Genomic DNA, 22,040 nt, shown 5'->3' with positions numbered 1-22,040 from the left:
ATAGGACCTTTTTTCTTTCACGTTTCTTCCAGGTAGCAAAGACAGGGTGGGAACGAGGGACTTGAAGAGGTAACACTTATGAGGGTTTAAGTAACCTGCCCAAGAAGACGTAGCTAGAGAATGTCAGAGCCAGATATAAGTCCACATTTCCTTGACTCCAATATGCAGGCTCTTTCCACTGTTCTACACTGTCTTCCTGTTGGTGTTTTTGCTTGAGATTTTTAGTAATTCATGCAAGTTTCTGGATATTTTGTTGCTTTTAGAGGAGACAGAGATAAAAGTCTCACTACCTTGGAGCCCAACAGTTCCCAGACATAACATGTGGCCATTAGACATCAACGCCAGCAGAACCGGTCAAGATTTACATCTTTGCTCTGGAATTAAACTGATAGTTACTGTCTACATTTCTCTTGTTACTACTTGTTTTATAGTTTAACATCACAGGAATATAGCATGGAAAAAAAATCCAGCCTCACTTCAGCTAAATCTTGAAAGATAAGACATCTTCTGGGTACCATTCAACGTCTTAATGTATAAGTTACGTAAATAAGCCCTTTGTTTCAGTCCAGTTGGACAAAGCGTGGCTTTTAATTCAAATACTCATCACAAATCTAAGCTACACCCTACATATTTTAGATTCTCTACTGTAACTGCTAATGGAGACCTTGCTTCACCATCATTTTAACAACAATGATGATGGTGGTGATAGGGGGGGATTGTGTGTGTGTGTGTGTGTGTGTGTGTGTGTGTGTGTGTGTATTTTATGTGTAAATGTCTGCCTGTGTAGTATGAAGAAGAATCAGTAATTGCAGAGTAGAAATAACAGTAAGCTTTAAATGAAAATACTTTTGACTATGTTAGTGATGGAGAAATGGACCAGATAGGGAGGAAATGGGGAGAAAACTAGAAAGAAAAAGGGGGGGGGGAAATAGGAGTAGAAGGAGAGAAAGATAGAAGGCAGGGAAAGAAGAAAGAGAGTAAGAAGGGAGAAAAACTAGACTGACCCCGAGGACCCTCATTTGAGAGCACTCATGACGCATCACAGCCATCTGTACATAACACAAGAAATGAGAATGTGTACTTCGAAGAGAAATTCGTGTTTGGAGTTTTCTAATATCAGAGTAGATTTGGAGCTTGCAGCATAACTATACGGTGTCCTTTCAATACAAAGATAATGTTACTGATCCACTGCTAAAAAATACATAGATTTGGACACATTGTTCTGGAAACAGACACGGATTTCCATAGCACTCATGCCAATTACCTGCTCTTTCTTCTGCCTAATAACCTACATCACCAGGATGGAAGACTGGAGCTGAGATTTATTCCAAGTCTACGTAACTGAACAAAAGCAACCGGTCTGCCCAGTGACCAAAGCTCAGATGCTAAACATCCGTACCTGTCCATCGGTTCCAATGGTGCCTCCACAGTCCGTGAGCAGCTCTGACATGTCATAGTAGCTAACGAACTCCCATAAGCAGGCTTCCAGGTTCAGATTTCGGTAAAAGCGCAAGGTATTGGAACCCCTGATAGATGAGCTGTACTGGTAAGGATACGTCTCTCCAATTATTTCTGGATTTTTGGTAGCCTCAGTCAAGAACCCGTGGTGGGTCTTTACTTCAGTATAATCCAGGAGGTTGGAGCATTTGTGGTTTCCAACTCGTGTACCATCAGGGCTGAGGGTGAGCTCAAAGTTGGAGAGCTCCTTGGTGGAGATCACAGGGAGCATGCCTACAAGGGATTTTTGTAAATCACTGTTACCATTTTTACCAACAGCAAAGGCCTTTGAACACTTTATAATCTCTTTATCTCTTGAGAAGACAAGTGTTATAAAATACTGCAGAGCAGTGATTATAAAAGTGGTATCTTAGGACCCCGGAGGATCCCGAGAATATTTCAGGAGATCTATAACATTAAAGCTATTTTCACGACTGTAAGGTATTATTGGACTTTTCCACGCTTATTTTCTCAGTAGTGTACAGTGGAGTTTTTCAGAGGCTAAAATAAATCATATATTGCAATAGATTGAATGCAGAAGCAGACATAAGAATCCAGCTGTCTTTTATTAAGCCAGACACTAAAGATATTTTCAAAAATGTGAAACTATGCCACTTTTTTGTTTTGCTTTATAAATTGTAGTTCTTTTTCTTAAAAGTATGTTTTTCGTGTTAACACGTAATAGATTTATTCTTATTTAAAAATTAATGAATAAATACATATTTAACAATACCTCAATTTTAAATCCAGTAAATATTTATAGCTATAACCCACAAAACAAAAGGTCTTTGTGGCCATAAATAATGTTGAGGGTGTCCTCAGACCAAAAAGTTTGAAAACTACCACTATACGGTATAGGCTAAGAGTTGGCAAACCTCTTCTGTAAAGAGCCAAACTGTAAATATTGTAAGGATTTGTGGGCCACAAGGTCTCTGTTGCAACTGCTCAAAGCTGCCATTGCAGAGCCAGAGCTGCCATAGATGATTTGTAAAGGAATTCACATAACTGTGTGCAAGAAGACTTAATCACGGCCAATGGATTAGAATTTTATATAATTTTCATGTGTCATGAAATATTCTACTTTCAAAGAAGAAGAAGGTTTGGTTTCTTCCAAACATTAAAAAATGTGAAAACCATTTTTAGCTTGCAGACCATAAAAAAAAAAGGTAGAAGGCTAGATCCAGTCCATGGGACACAGTTGGTTGAGCCCTGGCATAAGCAATGCAGCAAAAAGGACTGTGAAAGGGGTCTTCTCTTGACACCTTTTCCACCTCTCCCTCTTAGATCCTCTGGCCCCGCAAAAGAACTGGTCAGCTTCTGCGGAGCTACGGCTATCGAATGTTTCAGAAAATGCTAAGTCAAGCTCTAGGAGAAGCACGAGGGACCAATCTTTCTATTAGGAAGAACTATTATAGGTCTGCCCTTCCCTGATGGTCCCTTCTGCCCTCTGCACATCTGAATCACACCTCCCATATGGGTCTAAAGGCAGGGTGGTCAAACATGGACCCAACATTACACTGTAAAGTAAGGAGGTGCAGATTTCTGTGCACCTGTGCCCACCAGCATAAATTTGGGTTTGTAATAAGCAGACAAAGCAGAATTATGTCCTTTCCATAAGGCAGGTAAATTCTACCTTGTAGTTCCTAATATTGCCTAATGCTTCCTGTCCTTTAGGTACTTAAAATATAACTAACATACTAAGTAATAATATTAATATACTTCAGCGAATTAAGAGGAATAGAACTTGAAAATGTCTTCTGTACCTGAGGAAATGTTCATAAAATGTGGGTAAAGTTACTGACTCAGAAATTCTGCCCACACTTCCCTATCCAGAGAAAATGGACACAGAATTTAACATTGTTAATTGCTTTTTTTTTTTTACCTTATTTTAATGCCTAGGAAATGTCTTAGTTGTTGCAATAAATACTGGGAAAGATCTATGAGACTCCAGATATGGAAAAGCAAACAGGTGTTGAAGGCAGGGACTGAGATTCCAAATTGCTTTCCTGTAAGTCCAAGCTCAAGAGTTTTGAAGGCACACTGTGCCGTGTCATAAAAGACAGCAAGCACGTTAACCAAAGCTTTGTTTCATTGTGTTGTGACATGTGTGAAATTTATCTAATTTTAAAGAACGTCAAAATTGTCAGACTTGAGAAAAAAACCGGGCAGAAAGAAAACAGAAACACTCAAAAGAAGCAGGACTTGAAGCTTAAGTTGCAAACTGAGCATTTATTGTATGCTTGGTCATTCAGAAAACAGGCAGACCTCAGAGATATTGCAGGTTTGGTTCCAGACCAACGCAATGAGGCAAGTATTGAAATCAAGTGAGTCACATGAATTTTTTGTTTCCCAGTGCGTATAAAAGTTATGTTAAAATTTACTAGGATATAGAAGATGTGGTACATATACACAACGGAATATTACTCAACCATGAAAAGAATGAAATAATGCCATTTGCAGAAACTTTGGATGGACCTAGAGATTACCATACTAAGTGAAGTAAGTCAGACAAAGACAAATATCACTTATATGTGGAATCTGATAAAAAAGTGATATGAATGAATTTATTTACAAAACAGAATCAGACTCACAGAGCTCGAAATCAAATTTATGGTTACCAAAGGGGAAACGTGGGAGGAAGTGACCAATTAGGAGACTGGCTTGGGATTGACATATACACACTACTGTGTATAAAACAGATAACTAACAAGGACCTACTGTATAGCACAGGGGACTCTACTCAGTTTTCTGTAATAACCTATATGGGGAAGAATCTGAAAAAGAATGGAAAATATATACATATGTATAACTGATTCACTTTCCTGTACACCTGAAACTAACACAACATTGTGAGTCAACTATACTGCAACAAAAAAATTAAAAACAAACCATACTGTAGGCTATAAAGTGTGCAATAGCGTATGTCTAAAAAGCAATGTACACACCTTCATTAAAAAATACTCTGTTACTAAAAAATGCTAACTATCCCGAGGGAGTCTTAATCTTTTTGCTGGTGGAGGGTTTGAAATATTGAGAGAATTACCAAAATGTGAGACAGAGACATGAAGTGAGCAGGTGGTGTTGGAAAAATGGCGCTGACAGACTTGCTGGAAGCGGGGTTGCCACCAACCTTCCATTTTTAAAAAAACGCAGTATCTGGGAAGTGCAATAAAATGAGGTCTGCCTGTGTTCAGTCAAATAAAGCAGGTAAAGAGAAGCCCAAACCACCTCCATGGATTTGCTTTCCCAAGTCACCTACCGTCTATGTGGGGCATGGTGACGGCGAGCCTGATGAGGTTGGTATACTCTGGGTCCTCAGGACCCGTGTAGCGCAATTTAGCTGAGAAGGGCTCTGCTCCCACTATCCCTGGCACCCGGGGCTGACAAAGACCTCGAGGCAAAATGAAGACATTTATGCTAAAAGAAGATAATAGACAACACTGGAAGTATATATTTTTAAATAGGCACTATGAATTTTCTGTGTACTTTAAAATTCTCTGTGAACTAAGGCACTGCTGAGAGTTGATATTATGACGAAGCAAAAGACCATCATGGGAAAAGTAATCCCAGCAGACAGTTCAATGGCTTCTTCTTAACATTTGGGGTGTTTTATAAAGTTTAAGAAAAAATAAATATTGTTCAATGTGATTTAATTTGTGCTGGACACCGTCTGTTATGGTCATATTCACAAAATCGTCTTAACATAAAGTATAAACAGGCATAGTAAAAATGATTGAAAAACAACAGGAAAAAGTAAGTGTAGCTTAATTAAATGAATGAGATTGTTACCTTAGAATTAAATCCTTAAGACTAGTCATAAAATTTACATTATTTATAATAAAACTAAAAATGCACTCATTCTAAAAAACAAAAACTAGCCTTCTTAGAATCAGAGAGCAAAATATATAGTTTTCTCTATATATGTAATTTCTTACAGTATGTGTATTATAAATTATAACTCATTGTCTAATCTATCTATCTATCTAGAATTTTAACATGAAAAACTTCCTCGTATGTTTGCTTTGAAAGCACTGTAGTGTCTTCATTTTAATACCATGGAAGAGACCGCCCGATGCTGGATCACAGTTTCCAGAGAACTAGGCAATAAATAACTTCTTTTCTGTCTGTAGAAAACAGATCAGAATCAGGCCCTAGCATCTGGGATGTCTGCTCTATTAATTGGGGGTGACTCACTTTAAGGCATTGTTTAATTTAGTTTTGGTACCAACACAATAGTTTGGTTTTAAGAGAAATCTAAAAACCATACATTCTAATCCTAATAAAAGAACATGGTTACTCTACGTGTTATCAATAAATATTGATCCTGAGTATATAATGGTGGGAGGTGGTACATATAACTTTTCTTGCTGCAACATATGTACATCCGAAGTGTTGTACACAAATGGAATTTTTAGAAATAGAATCTTATTAAAAGACTGTTATTTGAAAACTCTGATTTAAACATTCTTCTGCAGAGTGAAGGATTAGTTTATAAAGTGGATTTCCTGTCTCGTCAGTGTTGTCTCCGGCCACATGTATCTTCCACCTCCACTGTGTCCGGGCCCTAGCCCTGACCTCAACCTCCCCTCTAATAACCAAGTATGGACACTAGTACACACCTCTCTACCTGGACTGTCCTTCCCCTCCTGCCCCAGCAAACTCCTGTTCAGCCAGCCACCAGCTGGGAGTGATACGGCATCACGTATGAGCTGCCCTGTCCAGATCCGACCCTTGCGTACCAACTGCTTCGTCTCCCGATCTCCCTTCCTCTCCCTTTCATCCTGCCCCATTTCTCTGCTTGTAGTTCCCAGAATACTCCACGTTTTTTCATGCTTCTATGAGTCATTGCTCATGCTTGTTTTCCCCTACTGTTTTCAAGACTCAGCTTAAGCATCTCCTCTTTGATGAAACCTTTCCAGATCCACTCAGGCTAGAACCCATCACTACTACTTTTGCATTTCTGTGTCCTGTCCAGACTAAAATTTGTCTGTGTCTTCAGTTTGAGTATGGACTCCTGGAAGGCAGGAATCCTGCCTTATTTTTCATATGACAGCCAAAAGCCTGACATATGCTCAGTGATCGAAAAATGCAAAATGAATAAATATTTGTTTTCTAATGAATATTTTTGCGAAAATAGATTATCATTTAAAAATACTTATAGAGGGCTTCCCTGGTGGCGCAGGGGTTGAGAGTCCGCCTGCCGATGCAGGGGACACGGGTTTGTGCCCCGGTCCGGGAAGATCCCACATGCCGCAGAGCGGCTGGCCCGTGAACCATGACCGCTGAGCCTGCGCGTCCGGAGCCTGTGCTCCGCAACGGGAGAGGCCACAACAGTAAGAGGCCCGCGTACCGCAAAAAAAACAAAAAAAAAAACAAAAAAAAACCGTATAGAGTATTACGGAATACATGGGGCATTTGGAGGAATGAATAACTGGAAATTAGACATATATAACATTCCATGGTGTTCCAGCGACCTTCATGTGAAAACGGCCATGCACTACCTTCTTCTCTGCCGATGGTTACGGTAGGGCTCATCAGCTCCAAGCCTTCATTGCCATCGGCATTCACAGCCCGAGCCGCACACTGCACCCTGGAGCCAGGCTGGAAGTATATGGAGTCTAAACTGATCCTCTTGGATGAAGTGAAAAAGGTGTCAAAGTCCACTTCTCTCATGGGGCTGGTGACTCCGTCGGGGCCCGCGGGTGCGCTGATCAGCCATCGGTACCGGGTCAAAGTGTCATTGATGTTCTCACTTGCACAAATGGATCCTGTTTTGTCATAGTCCGGATATTTAGGGTTGCAAGCCTATGGGAAACAAGTAACTATGTTAGGGCCACAGTTTAGAACAAGGTGGAAATTATTCCTCTGAAGTTCTCTCTCCCTTAGTGTTTTCACTACTACTTTTTTTCCATTTCTACATGTTATTCATGCAACTTTCAAATTCCTAGTCCTCGCGATGCTAGCTTTTATGAACTCTAATCTTGCATTTCAAACAGCTTATTGGCCGTTTCCACCTTTAACCTGATACGAGTAGAAGTGATACTCATTTCATCATCTCTCGAATCCTCAGAGTTGTCGAATCATCCTTGTTCTTTTCTCTCTCCCTCTCTTCTCTCTCTCATTTTGCCCCCAACATCCAGTGGGTCAGTGAACTTGTTTGATTCTTTTTGTAGGATGTCTCTTAAGTTGGTCTTTTCCCTCCCATGCCAAGCATCACCTTTCTATCTAATTCAGGGCCTTTCTCGTCAGGTGACCACGGTTGCCATGGTAACACTCCAATACAACCCCTCTCCTCATGCCATTCTTCTGTGCAAGAGCTCCCTGCTACCCAACAAATAAAGTGCACGTTCCTTAATATAACATTTCAAGACCTCTGTAACTTGCACCGCATTATTATTTCTGCCTTGCTAATCCAATAAACATTATTGTATACCTATTATACGTAGGTCATTACACCAGGGGTATTGCAAAGTAAGAATAAATGCGTCCCAGTTTTTGCTCACAAGGAGCTTATAATTCAAAGGTAAGAGAAGGCAATTGAAAAAGTAACTATGCCATTTGTAAGGCAACCACTTCATACAGGAATGACGTTTCCTTATGTGATTCTTTATTTTTTTATAGGTATAGGAATGCCAGAGATTTCTATGCATTAATTTTGTATCTTGCTACTTTATCAAATTCATTGATTAGCTCTAGTAGTTTTCTGGTAGCATCTTGAGGATTCTCTATGTATAGTATCATGTCATCTGCAAACAGTGACAGCTTTACTTCTTCTTTTCCAATTTGGATTCCTTTTATTTCCTTTTCTTCTCTGATGGCTGTGGCTAAAACTTCCAAAACTATGTTTAGTGGTGAGAGTGGGCAACCTTGTCTTGTTCCTGATTGTAGTGGAAATGGTTTCAGTTTCTCACCATTGAGGATGATGTTGGCTGTGGGTTTGTCATATATGGCCTTTATTATGTTGAGGAAAGTTCCCTCTATGCCTACTTTCTGCAGAGTTTTTATCATAAATGGTGTTGAATTTTGCTGAAAGCTTTCTCTGCATCTATTGAGATGATCATATGATTTTTCTCCTTCAATTTGTTAATATAGTGTATCACATTGATTGATTTGCATATATTGAAGAATCCCTGCATTCCTGGAATAAACCCCACTTGATCATGGTGTGTGATCCCTTTAATGTGCTGTTGGATTCTGTTTGCTAGTATTTTGTTGAGGATTTTTGCATCTATGTTCATCAGTGATATTGGCCTATAGTTTTCTTTCTTTGTGACATCTTTGTCTGGTTTTGATATCAGGGTGATGGTGGCCTCGCAGAATGAGTTTGGGAGTGTTCATCCCTCTGTTATATTTTGGAAGAGTTTGAGAAGGATAGGTGTTAGCTATTCTCTAAATGTTTGATAGAATTTACCTGTGAAGCCATCTGGTCCTGGGCTTTGGTTTGTTGCAAGATTTTTAATCACAGTCTCAGTCTTAATTTCAGTGCTTGATATTGGTCTGTTTATATTTTCTATTTCTTCCTGGTTCAGTCTCAGAAGGTTGTGCTTTTCTGAGAATTTTCCATTTCTTCCAGGTTGTCCATTTTATTGGCATATAGCTGCTTGTAGTAATTTCTCATGATCCTATGTATTTCTGCAGTGTCAGTTGTTACTTCTACTTTTCAATTTCTAATTCTATTGATTTGAGTCTTCTCCCTTTTTTTCTTGATGAGTCTGGCTAATGGTTTATCTATTTTGTTTATCTTCTCAAAGAACCAGCTTTTAGCTTTATTGATCTTTGCTATCGTTTCCTTCATTTCTCTTTCATTTATTTCGGATCTGATCTTTATGATTTCTTTCCTTCTGCTAACTTTGGGGCTTTTTGTTCTTCTTTCTCTAATTGCTTGAGGTGCAAGTTTAGGTTGTTTATTTGAGATGTTTCCTGTTTAAGGTAGGATTGTATTGCTATAAACTTCCCTCTTAGAACTACTTTTGCTGCATCCCATAGGTTTTGGGTCGTTGTGTCTCCACTGTCATTTGTTTCTAGGTATTTTTTGATTTCCTCTTTGATTTCTTCAGTGATCACTTCATTATTAAGTAGTGTATGGTTTAGCCTCCATGTGTTTGCATTTTTTACAGATCTTTTCCTGTAATTGATATCTAGTCTCATAGCGTTGTGGTCGGAAAAGATACTTGATACGATTTCAATTTTCTTAAATTTACCAAGGCTTGATTTGTGACCCAAGATATGATCTATCCTGGAAAATGTTCCATGAGCACTTGAGAAAAATGTGTATTCTGTTATTTTTGGATGGAATGTCCTATAAATATCAATTAAGTCCATCTTGTTTAATGTATCATTTAAAGCTTGTGTTTCCTTATTTATTTTCATTTTGGATGATCTGTCCATTGGTGAAAGTGGGGTGTTAAAGTCCCCTACTATGATTGTGTTACTGTCCATTTCCCCTTTTATGGCTGCTAGCATTTGCCTTATGTACTGAGGTGCTCCTATGTTGGGTGCATAAATATTTACAATTGTTATATCTTCTTCTTGGATTGATCCCTTGATCATTATGTAGTGTCCTTCTTTGTCTCTTGTAATAGTCTTTATTTTAAAGTCTATTTTGTCTGATGTGAGAATTGCTACTCCAGCTTTCTTTTGATTTCCATTTGCATGGAATATCTTTTTCCATCCCCTCACTTTCAGTCTGTATGTGTCTCTAGGTCTGAAGTGGGTCTCTTGTAGACAGCAAATATATGGGTCTTGTTTTTGTATCCATTCAGCCAATCTGTGTCTTTTGGTTGGAACATTGAGTCCATTTACATTTAAGGTAATTATCGATATGTATGTTCCTATTCCCATTTTCTTAACTTTTGGGTTCGTTATTGTAGGTCTTTTCCTCCTCTTGTGTTTCTTGCCTAGAGAAGTCCCTTTAGCAATTGTTGTAAAGCTGGTTTGGTGGTGCTGAACTCTCTCAGCTTTTGCTTGTCTGTAAAGGTTTTAATTTCTCCATCAAATCTGAATGAGATCCTTGCTGGTTAGAGTAATCTTGGTTGCAGGTTTTTCTCCTTCATCACTTTAAATATGTCCTGCCAGTCCCTTCTGGCTTGCAGAGTTTCTGCTGAAAGATCAGCTGTTAACCTTATGGGGATTCCCCCTTATGTGACTCTTAAACTATTGACATTTTCATTGGACGATCCCAAACCTTCCCTCACAGGTGGAGCTGCTGTTCTATCTCCTAGTTTGTATAATGATCACATCATGCCTTATAGTAGAGTGACTGATTCTTATACATTTTTCTCTCCCTTATGTTTAAATTCCTTGAGTGTAGAGTTCATATCTTATTTATTTTTCTCTCAGTGGCAAACCCTGAGATAATATGAGATAACACACTATGTGTACATCAGTTAGTAAACCTTTGTTGGATGAAGGAAGAAAAATAGGACCTTTACTTGATCAACAGTTTCCTTTCAAAAGTTCATAGATTAAATCCTGCAGTTTTCCCCCACTTTTATTTCATCATGACAAAGCCCATACTATATTGGTTAATGTTCATGATTATTTTAACTATTTTACAATTTTCCTCAACTTCCTACTCACCGTGATACAGACAACAGGATAACCAGACACAGGTCCAGCACTCTCTCTGGCTCTGTAAGTGTCATCATACATCAGTAAGGACACAATTTGAGGGACAGAAGGAAAAGTGACATCTGCCATGCTGTTCAATTCTTCTATGTACACAATGGCTTTGGTGGCCTAGAAGGAAAAGATAATTCTCCATGATTACTGACATATTAGACTCATGCTGCTTCTATTGTGCAGAACAATACTCACAATGCTTGGCAAGTCCATGGCTTCATTATAGTAAAAATTGTCACACCCAGAGCCTCTGCAGTGTGACAGGCTCTATGTGCTTTGTTCCTCATGACCCTGGCACCTGGGCCATATCTTATGGTGCAGGGGAGGGTACCTGAGTCCTGGGTTGGCCAGTGGCCCACAAAGTATTTGGGCTTGTATTTTTTTCTCCAAATTGTGATGATAGTAGTTAAGTCTGTCTCGGGGTGGTAAAGTGGAAGATCCATGAAAAAGTCAATTAGTTAATAGTGGGAGGAAAGCTGAAAGAGACCAGGGTGAAGGCAGATGCTAGAGGTCATGTGACAGCATGGACCCTGCTGAAGTGGAAATCAGGTGAAAAGTGAAGCTTCAGAGGAGCAGAGGACAGAAGCACAGGCAGAGGGAGAAGCTGAGTCACAGACCGAAGAGGAACCTGTGAACATCTACTGGGGGTAGAATGACAAGGAAACCCCACTGACACATTTGCCTTTTGCTCCCGAATCATCTTTCAATATCCAACGATACATTGCAGTTTCCAAGCCTATATTTACGTGTGTCTTCTTAAAAGGGGCTTTGATCACTTGAAGTGATTTGAGTGAATCTCTGTTCCTCTTACTCAAAAGAGTTTAATATGATGCTCCATAAAAACTAAAGACTCACTTCTTATGTGATCAAGACTTACAAAAATATATTTGAAAAAGATTTTCTGCCCCTACTTCTTGCATTTTAAATATGACTTAAAAAAAAAACCCAAGGCACTGTAAATACCATCAAGTAGTAAAAATTATAAAATATTAAAAATACCTGTACTTAAGGGAAAAAACAGTCTCCCCAATTTGATCTCATGCTAATAGTGAAACAAATAATAAAAGAAATCGAGTAAATGTAAGCACAGATACTGTAAACATTGGTCTGTTCGTTAAATCACTTAGCTTTAAAAATTAGGCTTAAAGCTCAAAATTCTATGGAAATTACATTTATCTTGAAGAATATCTGGTTGATGAAATAATATAAATTAAATAAACACAGGAAAGAAGTGCTAGGACAGTAACATTTGGGTCACTGAGGCTCTGGACATCAATTTAATAAAGTTACGACGAGCAGGTGGGAATTTTGAGGGTTAGCAAGCTGTTTTGTGGGTTGAAATGTGTGTTTTTATGAGTTGTGGCACTAAATTAACAGCCTCATCTTTGTGCTGAGACTATGTTTTCTCTCTGGAGGTTAACCCCAGATTCAGTCGTTACTGACTAAAATAGGAAGGGTAACTGGGCTGATGTGGGACTCGGAGGCTCTAGTCCTTGAGTTTCTACAAACATGATTTTTCAAGAAAGAGACAGGAATTTTTTATTTTGGCTGCACCATGGGTCTTGCAGGATCTTAGTTCCTTGACCAGGGATCGAACGCATGCCCTCGGCAGTGAAAGCATGGAGTCCTGACCATTGGACCGCCAGGGAATTTAGGACTTTTTTTTTTTTTTTTTTTTTTGCGGTACGCGGGCCTCTCACTGCCGTGGCCTCTCCTGTTGCAGAGCACAGACTCCAGACGCGCAGGCTCAGCGGCCATGGCTCACGGGCCCAGCCGCTCCACGGCATGTGGGATCTTCCCGGACCAGGGCACGAACCCGCGTCCCCTGCATCGGCAGGCGGACTCTCAACCATTGTGCCACCAGGGAAGCCCCAGGACTTACTTGATTCTTGTTTTCGAATGGAAACAAAATTTATTTAGTAGGGGAAAAAAGATTATGGGCACTGTCTTTATACAAGGGTTGTATAAAGTTGATTACTTAACTGTACACTATGTGATGCTTACATGCATTTTCCATGATAAAATACTGGCCACAAATTTATATCCATAAATTACTTACCTGCGTCTCTGCTATCATATTTTCATCGGGTTTTAGGTGGACAGTGAAGGCCTCTCTCATCTCTCTTACCCCATCGAATATTACTTCAATTTCAACAATGTGCTGGATTTCTCCCTCCTTAAACTCAATTTCTACAAATGCAAAATCACAGGTTTAAATCTTTTACATAGGAATATGTGAAGTTTTTCTTAAGCTTCTTTGACAGTGATCCACAATGAGAAATATATTTCATATTGTGGCCCAGTATACTTACGTGTATATGTTTGTGTGCACATGTGAGTGTGGATAAAATGGAATAAAAAGTTTTAAAAACATCACCTATTCTTACAATATGCATTGCACTCTAATATTTTCTATTCTATTCCATTTTATCCAGAAGAAAATTATAATCATAAGCTACTAAATTGATTTTTTGACCCACAGTTTGAAAAAATGCAGAGTTATGGAATAGACAATCAACAATTTTGATATCGGCACAATCAGACAAACTCACCTCTCATTTCCCAGAATTTCTAAACCAACAGGACATAAGTCAAATATATGATCACAGGCATTATTGAGTGTGAATAGTATTTTCATTATGTATATATCTAGAAAAGCTGGACATAAAATTGTTGAAATTTTTAATATCATGTCAAATTATATTTTTAAAAGACTTCTTTCGGTTGTTGACGTTAATCTTGGAAATTCAGCAATTTTTTTAAAGAAAAATGTTAATGGTGTTTTTTTCTCTCACCCTGTCGCTCCTCACTAAAAATAATTCCTTCATTGTCATGAAAAATAAACCCAATAATGGTAATCCTTTTTTAACCATTCATTCTGAGATTCTTAAAATGTTAAAAAATTAATTGATTTTATTGAACTCAAGAATAAGCAGCTGACCAAACTTGAATAAACAATTTTGTTGGTTTTACAATGCCTTGTGAAAAACTGTTCAGAGGAGAAAATAAAGAATATAATGCATAATCATTCCAATCAGAGACGATAACAGACGCTGCTTTCTCATGTAACGGCGGTATTCAATCATTATAATTCTAAATTAAGAAATCCTTTAAAATGTGGCAGAAGAAAATGTGTCTCCAATGTATTTTTCTTTTCCTACTTCCATTAATTATGAAAAGGATCTTCTTCTTTAAAATTGTGTTTGTAAGCCAGACTCATCTTTAAAATTAGTTCTGTTTCTGGGTACAGCCATTTTCCACACTGGCCTTAGCCAGTTCTTTGATACCATTAGCCTTAGATTTCTCATGCCCCAAGAGGGCGTACAGTCCTCGTTCCAGAGGATGAAAATAGCTGATCACTTCCGGGTCACCAATTTGTTTGATTTGACCTGTGTGCAGGTGCAATGAAAATTTATTTTCTAACCCTTCAACATCTGGGGATTTCATAGAAAAATACAGATGTTTTAGATCTTTTGTACTTTTCTGCCTGGCAACAGTCATCTGGCTATGACAGTACAGGTCTTTCTCAGCACGGAATGGACTTTCTGGTTGAAGAACATTTCCATCACTCCATCTTTCCCTCACACTTTCCTTGCTTCCCTCATTTTCATTGCTTGTCTTGGCCTTGTAAACATTTGAGTTTTGTAACCCTCTGAATTAGATAAACCTAGTTTCTGAGAAGTTGAAAACTTAAGTGTTTATTTTAAATGCTTAAATTAATTGTTTTCTTACAGTATACATGCTAGGTGATAGTTGTTTCCTCAGCCACTTTAGACTTTTTTTTTTTTAAATAAATTTATTTATTTATTTTTTGGCTGTGTTGGGTCTTCTTTGCTGCGGGCGGGCTTTCTCTAGTTGTGGTGAGCGGTGGCTTCTCTTGTTGCAGAGCATGGGCTCTAGGTGCACGGGCTCAGTAGTTGTGGCTCGCAGGCTCTAGAGTGCAGACTCAGTAGTTGTGGCGCACGGGCTTAGTTGCTCGGCAGCACATGGGATCTTCCTGGACCAGGGTTCGAACCCATGTCCCTTGCATTGGCAGGCGGATTCTTAACTCCTGCACCACCAGGGAAGCCCCTAGACATTTTTAACCCAAAAATATTTGGGTTAAATATTAACCAAAAATATTTCAATGTTTATTCTATATTTAATTTTTTGTTTACCTCAATTTGGACCATAAAAGGAGAAATTAAAATATATTTCAGGAAAGATTATTAAATTTTTTTAATAAACACATGTTGACATTTATAGGATAAAAGAGACACAGGTTGATTTACTGTTATTTAAGTTTTCTCTGATTTCATTTGTCAATTTACTATATACATGTAATTTTGTTTCTGTCTTAGCAAAAAGAATTTTCTTTATAAGAAAAGCATCTTCTGTTAAAGATCATGTCATCCACATTTAGAAGGTGTTTCCTTCATGTAAAACATGCTCATTTTAGAAATAGTTATTTTAGATTTTATAATTTAGCAGCTGATCAGTTTTTTCCTCTCTTTTTGGGTTTTATGCATATATTTCCAATGTATTATCATTCCTTACGTAGAAAATAATATGAGGATAACTTTGAAGCTCTATAGTTCATCAAACTTTTACCATATGTGCAAAGAAAATAAGTGTTCCTTTGTAGAAGATGCTAGTTTTTCCAACTGTTTCATTAATTCTATTACTGATTCTGTCACTTCCTAAACTTTGTTCTCAACTGAGCAGATCAAGATGAACGCCTGTAGTCTATGATCATCAAAAACTGCTGGCAGTCTCTATTTTGCCACTAAACAACCCACAGGGAGAGAGAAGAACTGACTTGTTTTATACTCATAAAAGTAATGGGTGAAATGATCCGAAAGTTTGAAGAAGGAGAGGGATGGATGAAATGTATTCATTATGAGTTCCTAAGGCCCAGAGAATTCATGGGCCCTGTGGCTGGTAATCTGTCCCCCTTTTACTGTCCTCCATTAACATTAAACTTTCTAGCTTGAAGTTTTGCATTGTTGTTGTTCTATGACTATCTTCTTGGCTATCATGCACATTTTCAATGCAATAGGGTATTCAGGAAAATTGTTATTTAATATCAGATTGCCATAACGCAGGTAAAACCCACTGAAAATGAAAGGACTGTAGACTCAAAACAGAAGATCATCCAGCACACTAACTCAAAATTTCCCTAACACAGGTACCCAGCAGTCAAAAAGAGAAACTCTGGAAATAAATTCCATTGACTTTGTTTTCCTTAAGGAGATTAATTTAGAGGAGTACATGTATCTGTATTTCAGTTGGATGGATATCTCTCTTCCATTTTCTCAAGGGTACCAGCACTAACACAGTGTGAGCACAACCCATCTGGACACGGGCCCTAGGAGCCCCCATACCTTCCGACACAGGGTGATAGTCCTTTCCAGACGTGGCTGAACCGTCCTTGGTGTGAACCCTCACAACGGAAACCTTTGAAGTGTCTCCTTGGCGAATCACTGGAATTTTTATAACCACCGACTGTCCTGGTTCTTTGGGTTCACTGACGCTAAATTTGGTTTCTCCAAATTTAATAATTGTCTCTAAAACAGTGGGAGACACAGACAAATTAAATTGTAAAGGGAATGCTTTTTTTCTCCACTTCTAATGGTTTTTCTGTTTCCCATGTGGGAGGAGCTTAATTATATTATTCTCTTGCCTTCCCTCTGTCCCCTCACTCAGTATCACTGGTGTGTCATGAGAAACTGAGCATGCATGGCCCAGCTCCTTCCTTAGCAATTAACCAGCCCCCAGAAATCACGTGCTGTGGGCTGTGTCTATGCGCCAAAAATTTTACACGAGTGGGCCACTGACTAAGGGAAGGGAAGGAGGAAATTGTTGACCCAGGACGACCTGCACCCAAGGGTATGTGAGGAGTAGGGAGGTCTGAATGCCTGGGATTTAGCATTTAGGTATCAACCATATTCTTCAACATAATTTTCAGTTTAAATGGTTTATTTCGTTCTCCACTTATCTTAGTCTTTTTCCTATTTCTCAATTACTTTAAAAGCCAAGTCAGAAAGAGAGGGTTATTTTCTGAGCCACCTAAAACTTTAATACAGATGGATTTCAGTTCCTAATTTACAGTTGAACACAAGAAACAGCTTCTTACTATCAGCATCATCTCTGATCCTTATCAGAGTTTCATTTTGTTCACCAACCACAGCTCCAAAAGGGGAGTTGCTTTGTGGAGTGCCAAGAACCAGACGGAGCTCCTCTATCTCTTCGTATAGTACGTCATCCATCAGCTCAAGGATACAAGGCTTTTCAGTCTCACCTGGAACAATAATAACGACAGCAGGGCAGTCACATCCCGTAGGCCATAAGGGAAGCATCTGCAACCAGGAGGTAAGCCCCACGAGGGCAGGGATGTTGCTTTTTTCCCTGCTGTATCGACAGCGCAAGGAACAGTGTCTGGCATGTAATAAGCCTTTGATTAATATTTGCTGAATGAATGATGAGGTTTGAACATATGCAATGACAGGCCCTACTTGTACAGGGAGTTCTTTAATGCCTGTCTTAAGTTCTGTCACTTATGTCTGAAAACAAGGGGAAAAGAGGAAATGCCAATTTTATTTACAAATTTCTAACATTATGATCAGGAGGCAAATTTAGCAACTTTGTACTGGTTGGTCATTGTTAATTTGACCACAGCACATGTATCTTGTACAATTATTGGATCAAAGTGGTCAAATATTTTATGACATTGGATACATACTAAAAATGTGACATCTATTTCCTTTCATTTCTGTCATTTGAACATTAAGTCTTTCCCAGTACTGTGAAATCTACACATTTGATATGACATTATCTGCTGCATAAAGTTTGAATAAACAATATAGCACAGCACTAGAAACTAATCAATAAGTTGATACGGAAACCAAAGGAACATTCATTCACCCTGTTAATCTACCTCCCTTTGTTATCATTTAGTGCACATTAAACCATGTCATAAGCTTGCTGAAATCCAGAACCTGTATTTCCTTGATAGATATTTCACACCCCAAACTGGGCTTCTGCAAATTCCAAATAAAAATTTCAAGCCGAAACTTACCAGGGAGGAAGGTGATGGTGGAGAGATCAGTGTTTGGGCGTTCTTCAAAGTCCATCATCACCTGTGCAGACCCCTGGCGCGTGTAGCATCTCACGGAAGACCTGTACTGGATATCTCCACTCCTGTGGATCACGGCAACTACCTGCCCATCATTTTCATTGCCAGTATATACTCGCTCTTTGAATTGCATCTTAGGCACTGCAAAAAAATACAGGAAAATAAACATATGAATCAAAGTGAATAGAAATGTAAGGAAAACGCCATTTCAGGAAACATGGTTTCGTGGGAAGAATAATGGAACAGAAATGAGAAGAACTGGAACCAACTCTCCACTCAGTCACTTGCCAATGTTTTGGCCTTGAGCAAATCACTTAACTCAGTATTTTGATTTCCTTATCCTTGTAATTTTGCTCTGCCTATTTTGTGGAGTAGGAAGATGCAATGAAATGTGAGAAAGTAGATAAAACCAGAGATTTTAAGATGTCTGTATCTATATATGTTGCTTTACCATGAGCTTTTCAGAATTTCTTGATATGAATAATATTAAATATTGTGCACATAATCACATGCACAGTTTACCTAGACCGTGTTGGAAAAGTTGACAATGGCTATAATATTATATATATTACATAATAGAAAGTGACACCTATACTAGGTCAATTAACTATAGGCCTCATTGACAATAGGTTAGACTCCTCCAAGCAATGTCAGGATCATCGTGGTAGAAGATTATTCAGAATTTTCTTGTGATGACGTGTCAGAGAGACCTGCCATGTGTCCAGAAGCTTACTGCTTCAGAACAGTGTCTTTGGCACATCATTAGGGGAATTTCAGGAGTCTGGGAGTAAGGAGATAACAGAAAGTGTCTTGTGTTGAGAAATCGAAAAAGACCATTAATACTCAAGGGTTTGTGCAACCCCATGCGTTTCCACCCATCTGTGGGGGGGAGTTCTTGACACACAATCAAGATATTGATAGCAATCTCATTTTTTTAAATTTGCGAGGAAGACTGAAAGTTTTCTTCTGAAGCTGTTTAATTCTATCAAAATAATCAGGATGAGAAAGTAAGACTTGGTCAGCTAAGGTATTATTATGGGTTGAACTGTGTCCCCTAATTCCCAGGTTGAAGTCCTAACACCCAGTACCTCGGAATGTGACCTTATGTGGAGATAGGGTCTTTACAGAACTAATCAAGTAAAAATGAGGTCATTAGGGTGGGCCCTAATTCAATATGACTGGTGTCCTTATATAAAAGGGAAATTTGGACACAGAGACACACATAGAAGCTGATATAATGACACACAGGGGAAAAGATTGCCATCTACAAGACAAGAGGGAGGGCTGGAACAGATTCTTCTGTTGCATCCCTTAGAAGGAAGTAACCCTGCTGATACCTTGATCTTGGACTCCTAGCCTCCAGAACTGTCAGACAAGAAATTTCTGAGTCTGTAGTACTTTGTTATGGCAGCCCTAGCAAACTAATACGGGTATATAAACCCTAGTTTATCATTTTACTTAACATTTATATAAAGTCTACCTTATCGTTTTACTTATCATCATAAATTAATAAACACTCACAATCTGAGACAGAATCATTTATGGCCACCGTGGCTTTGCTGGGATCACCAAGGGCAGCATTCATAGGCATTCGAAGCACAAGTTCAAATTTCTCAATTCCCTCCAGCACCGGCTGTCCAAGATCATCCAGAATGATAACACGAACAGTCTGCATGTTGACTCCAGGTGCAAAATCTAAATTACGACTGATTCCCACATAGTCTGTTCCAGCTATGACAGTAACAGAAGAATTTTTCAGTTGGGGACTAACTCAATTTAAACAAAATTATGAGAAGCAAACTGTGAAGATATATTTATAATCCTTTTTAAAATATATAGACTAGCATACCGTTACAGAAAATACATTTAACGAAATGCAAAAGATTAGTATCTAACCTTTTGGTTATTGAGATGGTAGATCAAGGATCAGGTTCTGAACTTTGTCTTATCTATGTCTAACAAGTTATTTTACCTTTAGTTATTTTAGCTTTCTTATAGTTTTCTTCCATCTATTTTGGAATTCTCAAATAGAACTAGTAAAAATCAGGTCTAAAAATAACCAGCATATCAATCATTTGATTATCATAAATTATATATGAAATATAAATATTGAAATTTTGTTATCATTAGTTAAATATCCAAATCTATTTTCAGAAGCTACTACAGAACTTTAGGTGTGTGACTGCCTGCTGGTTAAAACAACACATTTCCGATACAAGCTTTTGTCTGACATGCTTCACCCACACCTGCCCCAGAGACATATTTGGTTTTTGGCTTATTATTTTTCAGACTGTGGGGCGCATACTAGTGTTGACATCTCCATTTATGTTCTAAAGTAGTTAAAAAAACAAAACTTTCTCTTAATCTTTAGGCACTACATCCATAAAGACTGAGAATAGGGGAGAGTGTTCAGTATTATTTCTTCCTTGTTTTCATACCTTCTGCTCTTCTAACTCTCCTTTTGTATCTGTTTACCTCTGAATATGCAACTATATTTGAGTATGTGTCTTTAATTCATTTTTAAAAGTCTCTGTATCTGAATCTCACAGTGGTTCTTTCCGTGTTTTTCTTTTCCTCTTCTTCTTTACCTTTATTCTCATCTCTTTCTTTGATTTGAATTTTCTGTAAAGAAATGACTGATTTGGCTAAACAAATGTTTATTGGACACCGGCTACATGCAAAACACTATGCTGGTTCTACAACATTTAAAAAGTGAAAACTTAAGGGTGACATAAAATGGGATGAATGGTACGCGTGATGAATGTGTGATGTGTGCACGATGTACGCGTGTGGGCATGTGTAAGAGACAGTTTGTACTGCTGGTCATTTAGATGGAACAAAAAAGGAAATTTCTTATCTTATGCTTGTCCCAGCTTTAAGATAAACTTTTAGCAGATGTAGATTCCAGAATAAAAGGCAAGCATGTGTCGGCTAGGACAGATTGTATAATGAAGTGTAGGAAAAGTCTTTGGGTCCCAAGTATTTATGGGGACGTTTGTTTAAAATGAGGAAGGAGACAAGCTAGAGATACATACCTGCATGATACTTAAATGCCACTAGATTTCTCTGAGGGTGGCCTTCACAATTATTCTAGTTGTGCATATGATGTCATAATATTCAACGATGGTAGATTTCCCAAGTATAGAGAACCAATTCATGCAAATAAAGGCATTCAAATGTAGAGTCTTTGACTTATATGTTTATAACTCAGCTTTTGATTTGTGGTCCTCTAGATGTATTTTCTCACAATAGTAAATAGAGCCTAGATTTGCCAACTATACAGTAATAATTTCAGAAAAAATTACATTCAACCAGACTGCTTAAACAGAAGTGAAGTATTTGGGCTTTAAGGTACTTCATCATGGCAAGTGGAAAATTGTAGAATACTCAAAAGAGTTGCTGTAGGAAACTGCTCACCATCAGCAGAGGGAGGGTCTGTCTTCTGAGACCTCACGGTGACGCTAGAAGCCTGGGACAGGTCAGTGCCGGCTCTCCACACCCGCACGTCCACAGAGCCTATGCTCTCGTCCACAGGGTACTCGACGTCACCAAAGTAGAGGATGGGTTCTGTTAAGAAGGAAACAGAAACCATTTCTGTTACGTTTACTTTTCCACATCAAACTGTACGATGAAATTCCAAAGAACAGTTCGCTTCATCTTATCGACTTCCTTATACCATCATTTTTTTTTCCTTTTAGCAAGATAACATCTCTTTAATCTCTAGACTTACACAGTTTTCAGATCAAAATGCCTCTGTTGAAAAACAAAAATACATATGGTAAAGTGTCTAATGGAACTTTTTTTTATT

General features: G+C 38.4%; 1 protein-coding gene across 1 annotated transcript in view; it reads right to left on the bottom strand.

Moving 5' to 3' along the window:
- Positions 1-22,040, bottom strand: part of FREM2 (FRAS1 related extracellular matrix 2) — a 159,337-nt gene that overhangs the window by 23,533 nt on the left and 113,764 nt on the right. The window contains exons 7-16 of the mRNA XM_030882453.2: positions 21,650-21,799; positions 19,754-19,963; positions 18,176-18,373; positions 17,234-17,398; positions 16,482-16,664; positions 13,178-13,308; positions 11,077-11,235; positions 6,999-7,302; positions 4,757-4,888; positions 1,400-1,731 (exon numbers count right to left, since the gene is read on the bottom strand). Of these exons, the coding sequence (XP_030738313.2) occupies positions 1,400-1,731; positions 4,757-4,888; positions 6,999-7,302; positions 11,077-11,235; positions 13,178-13,308; positions 16,482-16,664; positions 17,234-17,398; positions 18,176-18,373; positions 19,754-19,963; positions 21,650-21,799 (1,964 nt within the window). The remainder of the gene's footprint in view (positions 1-1,399; positions 1,732-4,756; positions 4,889-6,998; positions 7,303-11,076; positions 11,236-13,177; positions 13,309-16,481; positions 16,665-17,233; positions 17,399-18,175; positions 18,374-19,753; positions 19,964-21,649; positions 21,800-22,040) is intronic.

This window comes from Globicephala melas, chromosome 18 (genome assembly GCF_963455315.2).
Source record: "Globicephala melas chromosome 18, mGloMel1.2, whole genome shotgun sequence".
Taxonomy (NCBI): domain Eukaryota; kingdom Metazoa; phylum Chordata; class Mammalia; order Artiodactyla; family Delphinidae; genus Globicephala; species Globicephala melas.
Note: the sequence above shows the minus strand (reverse complement) of the source record. Positions and strands in the feature narration are given on the sequence as shown.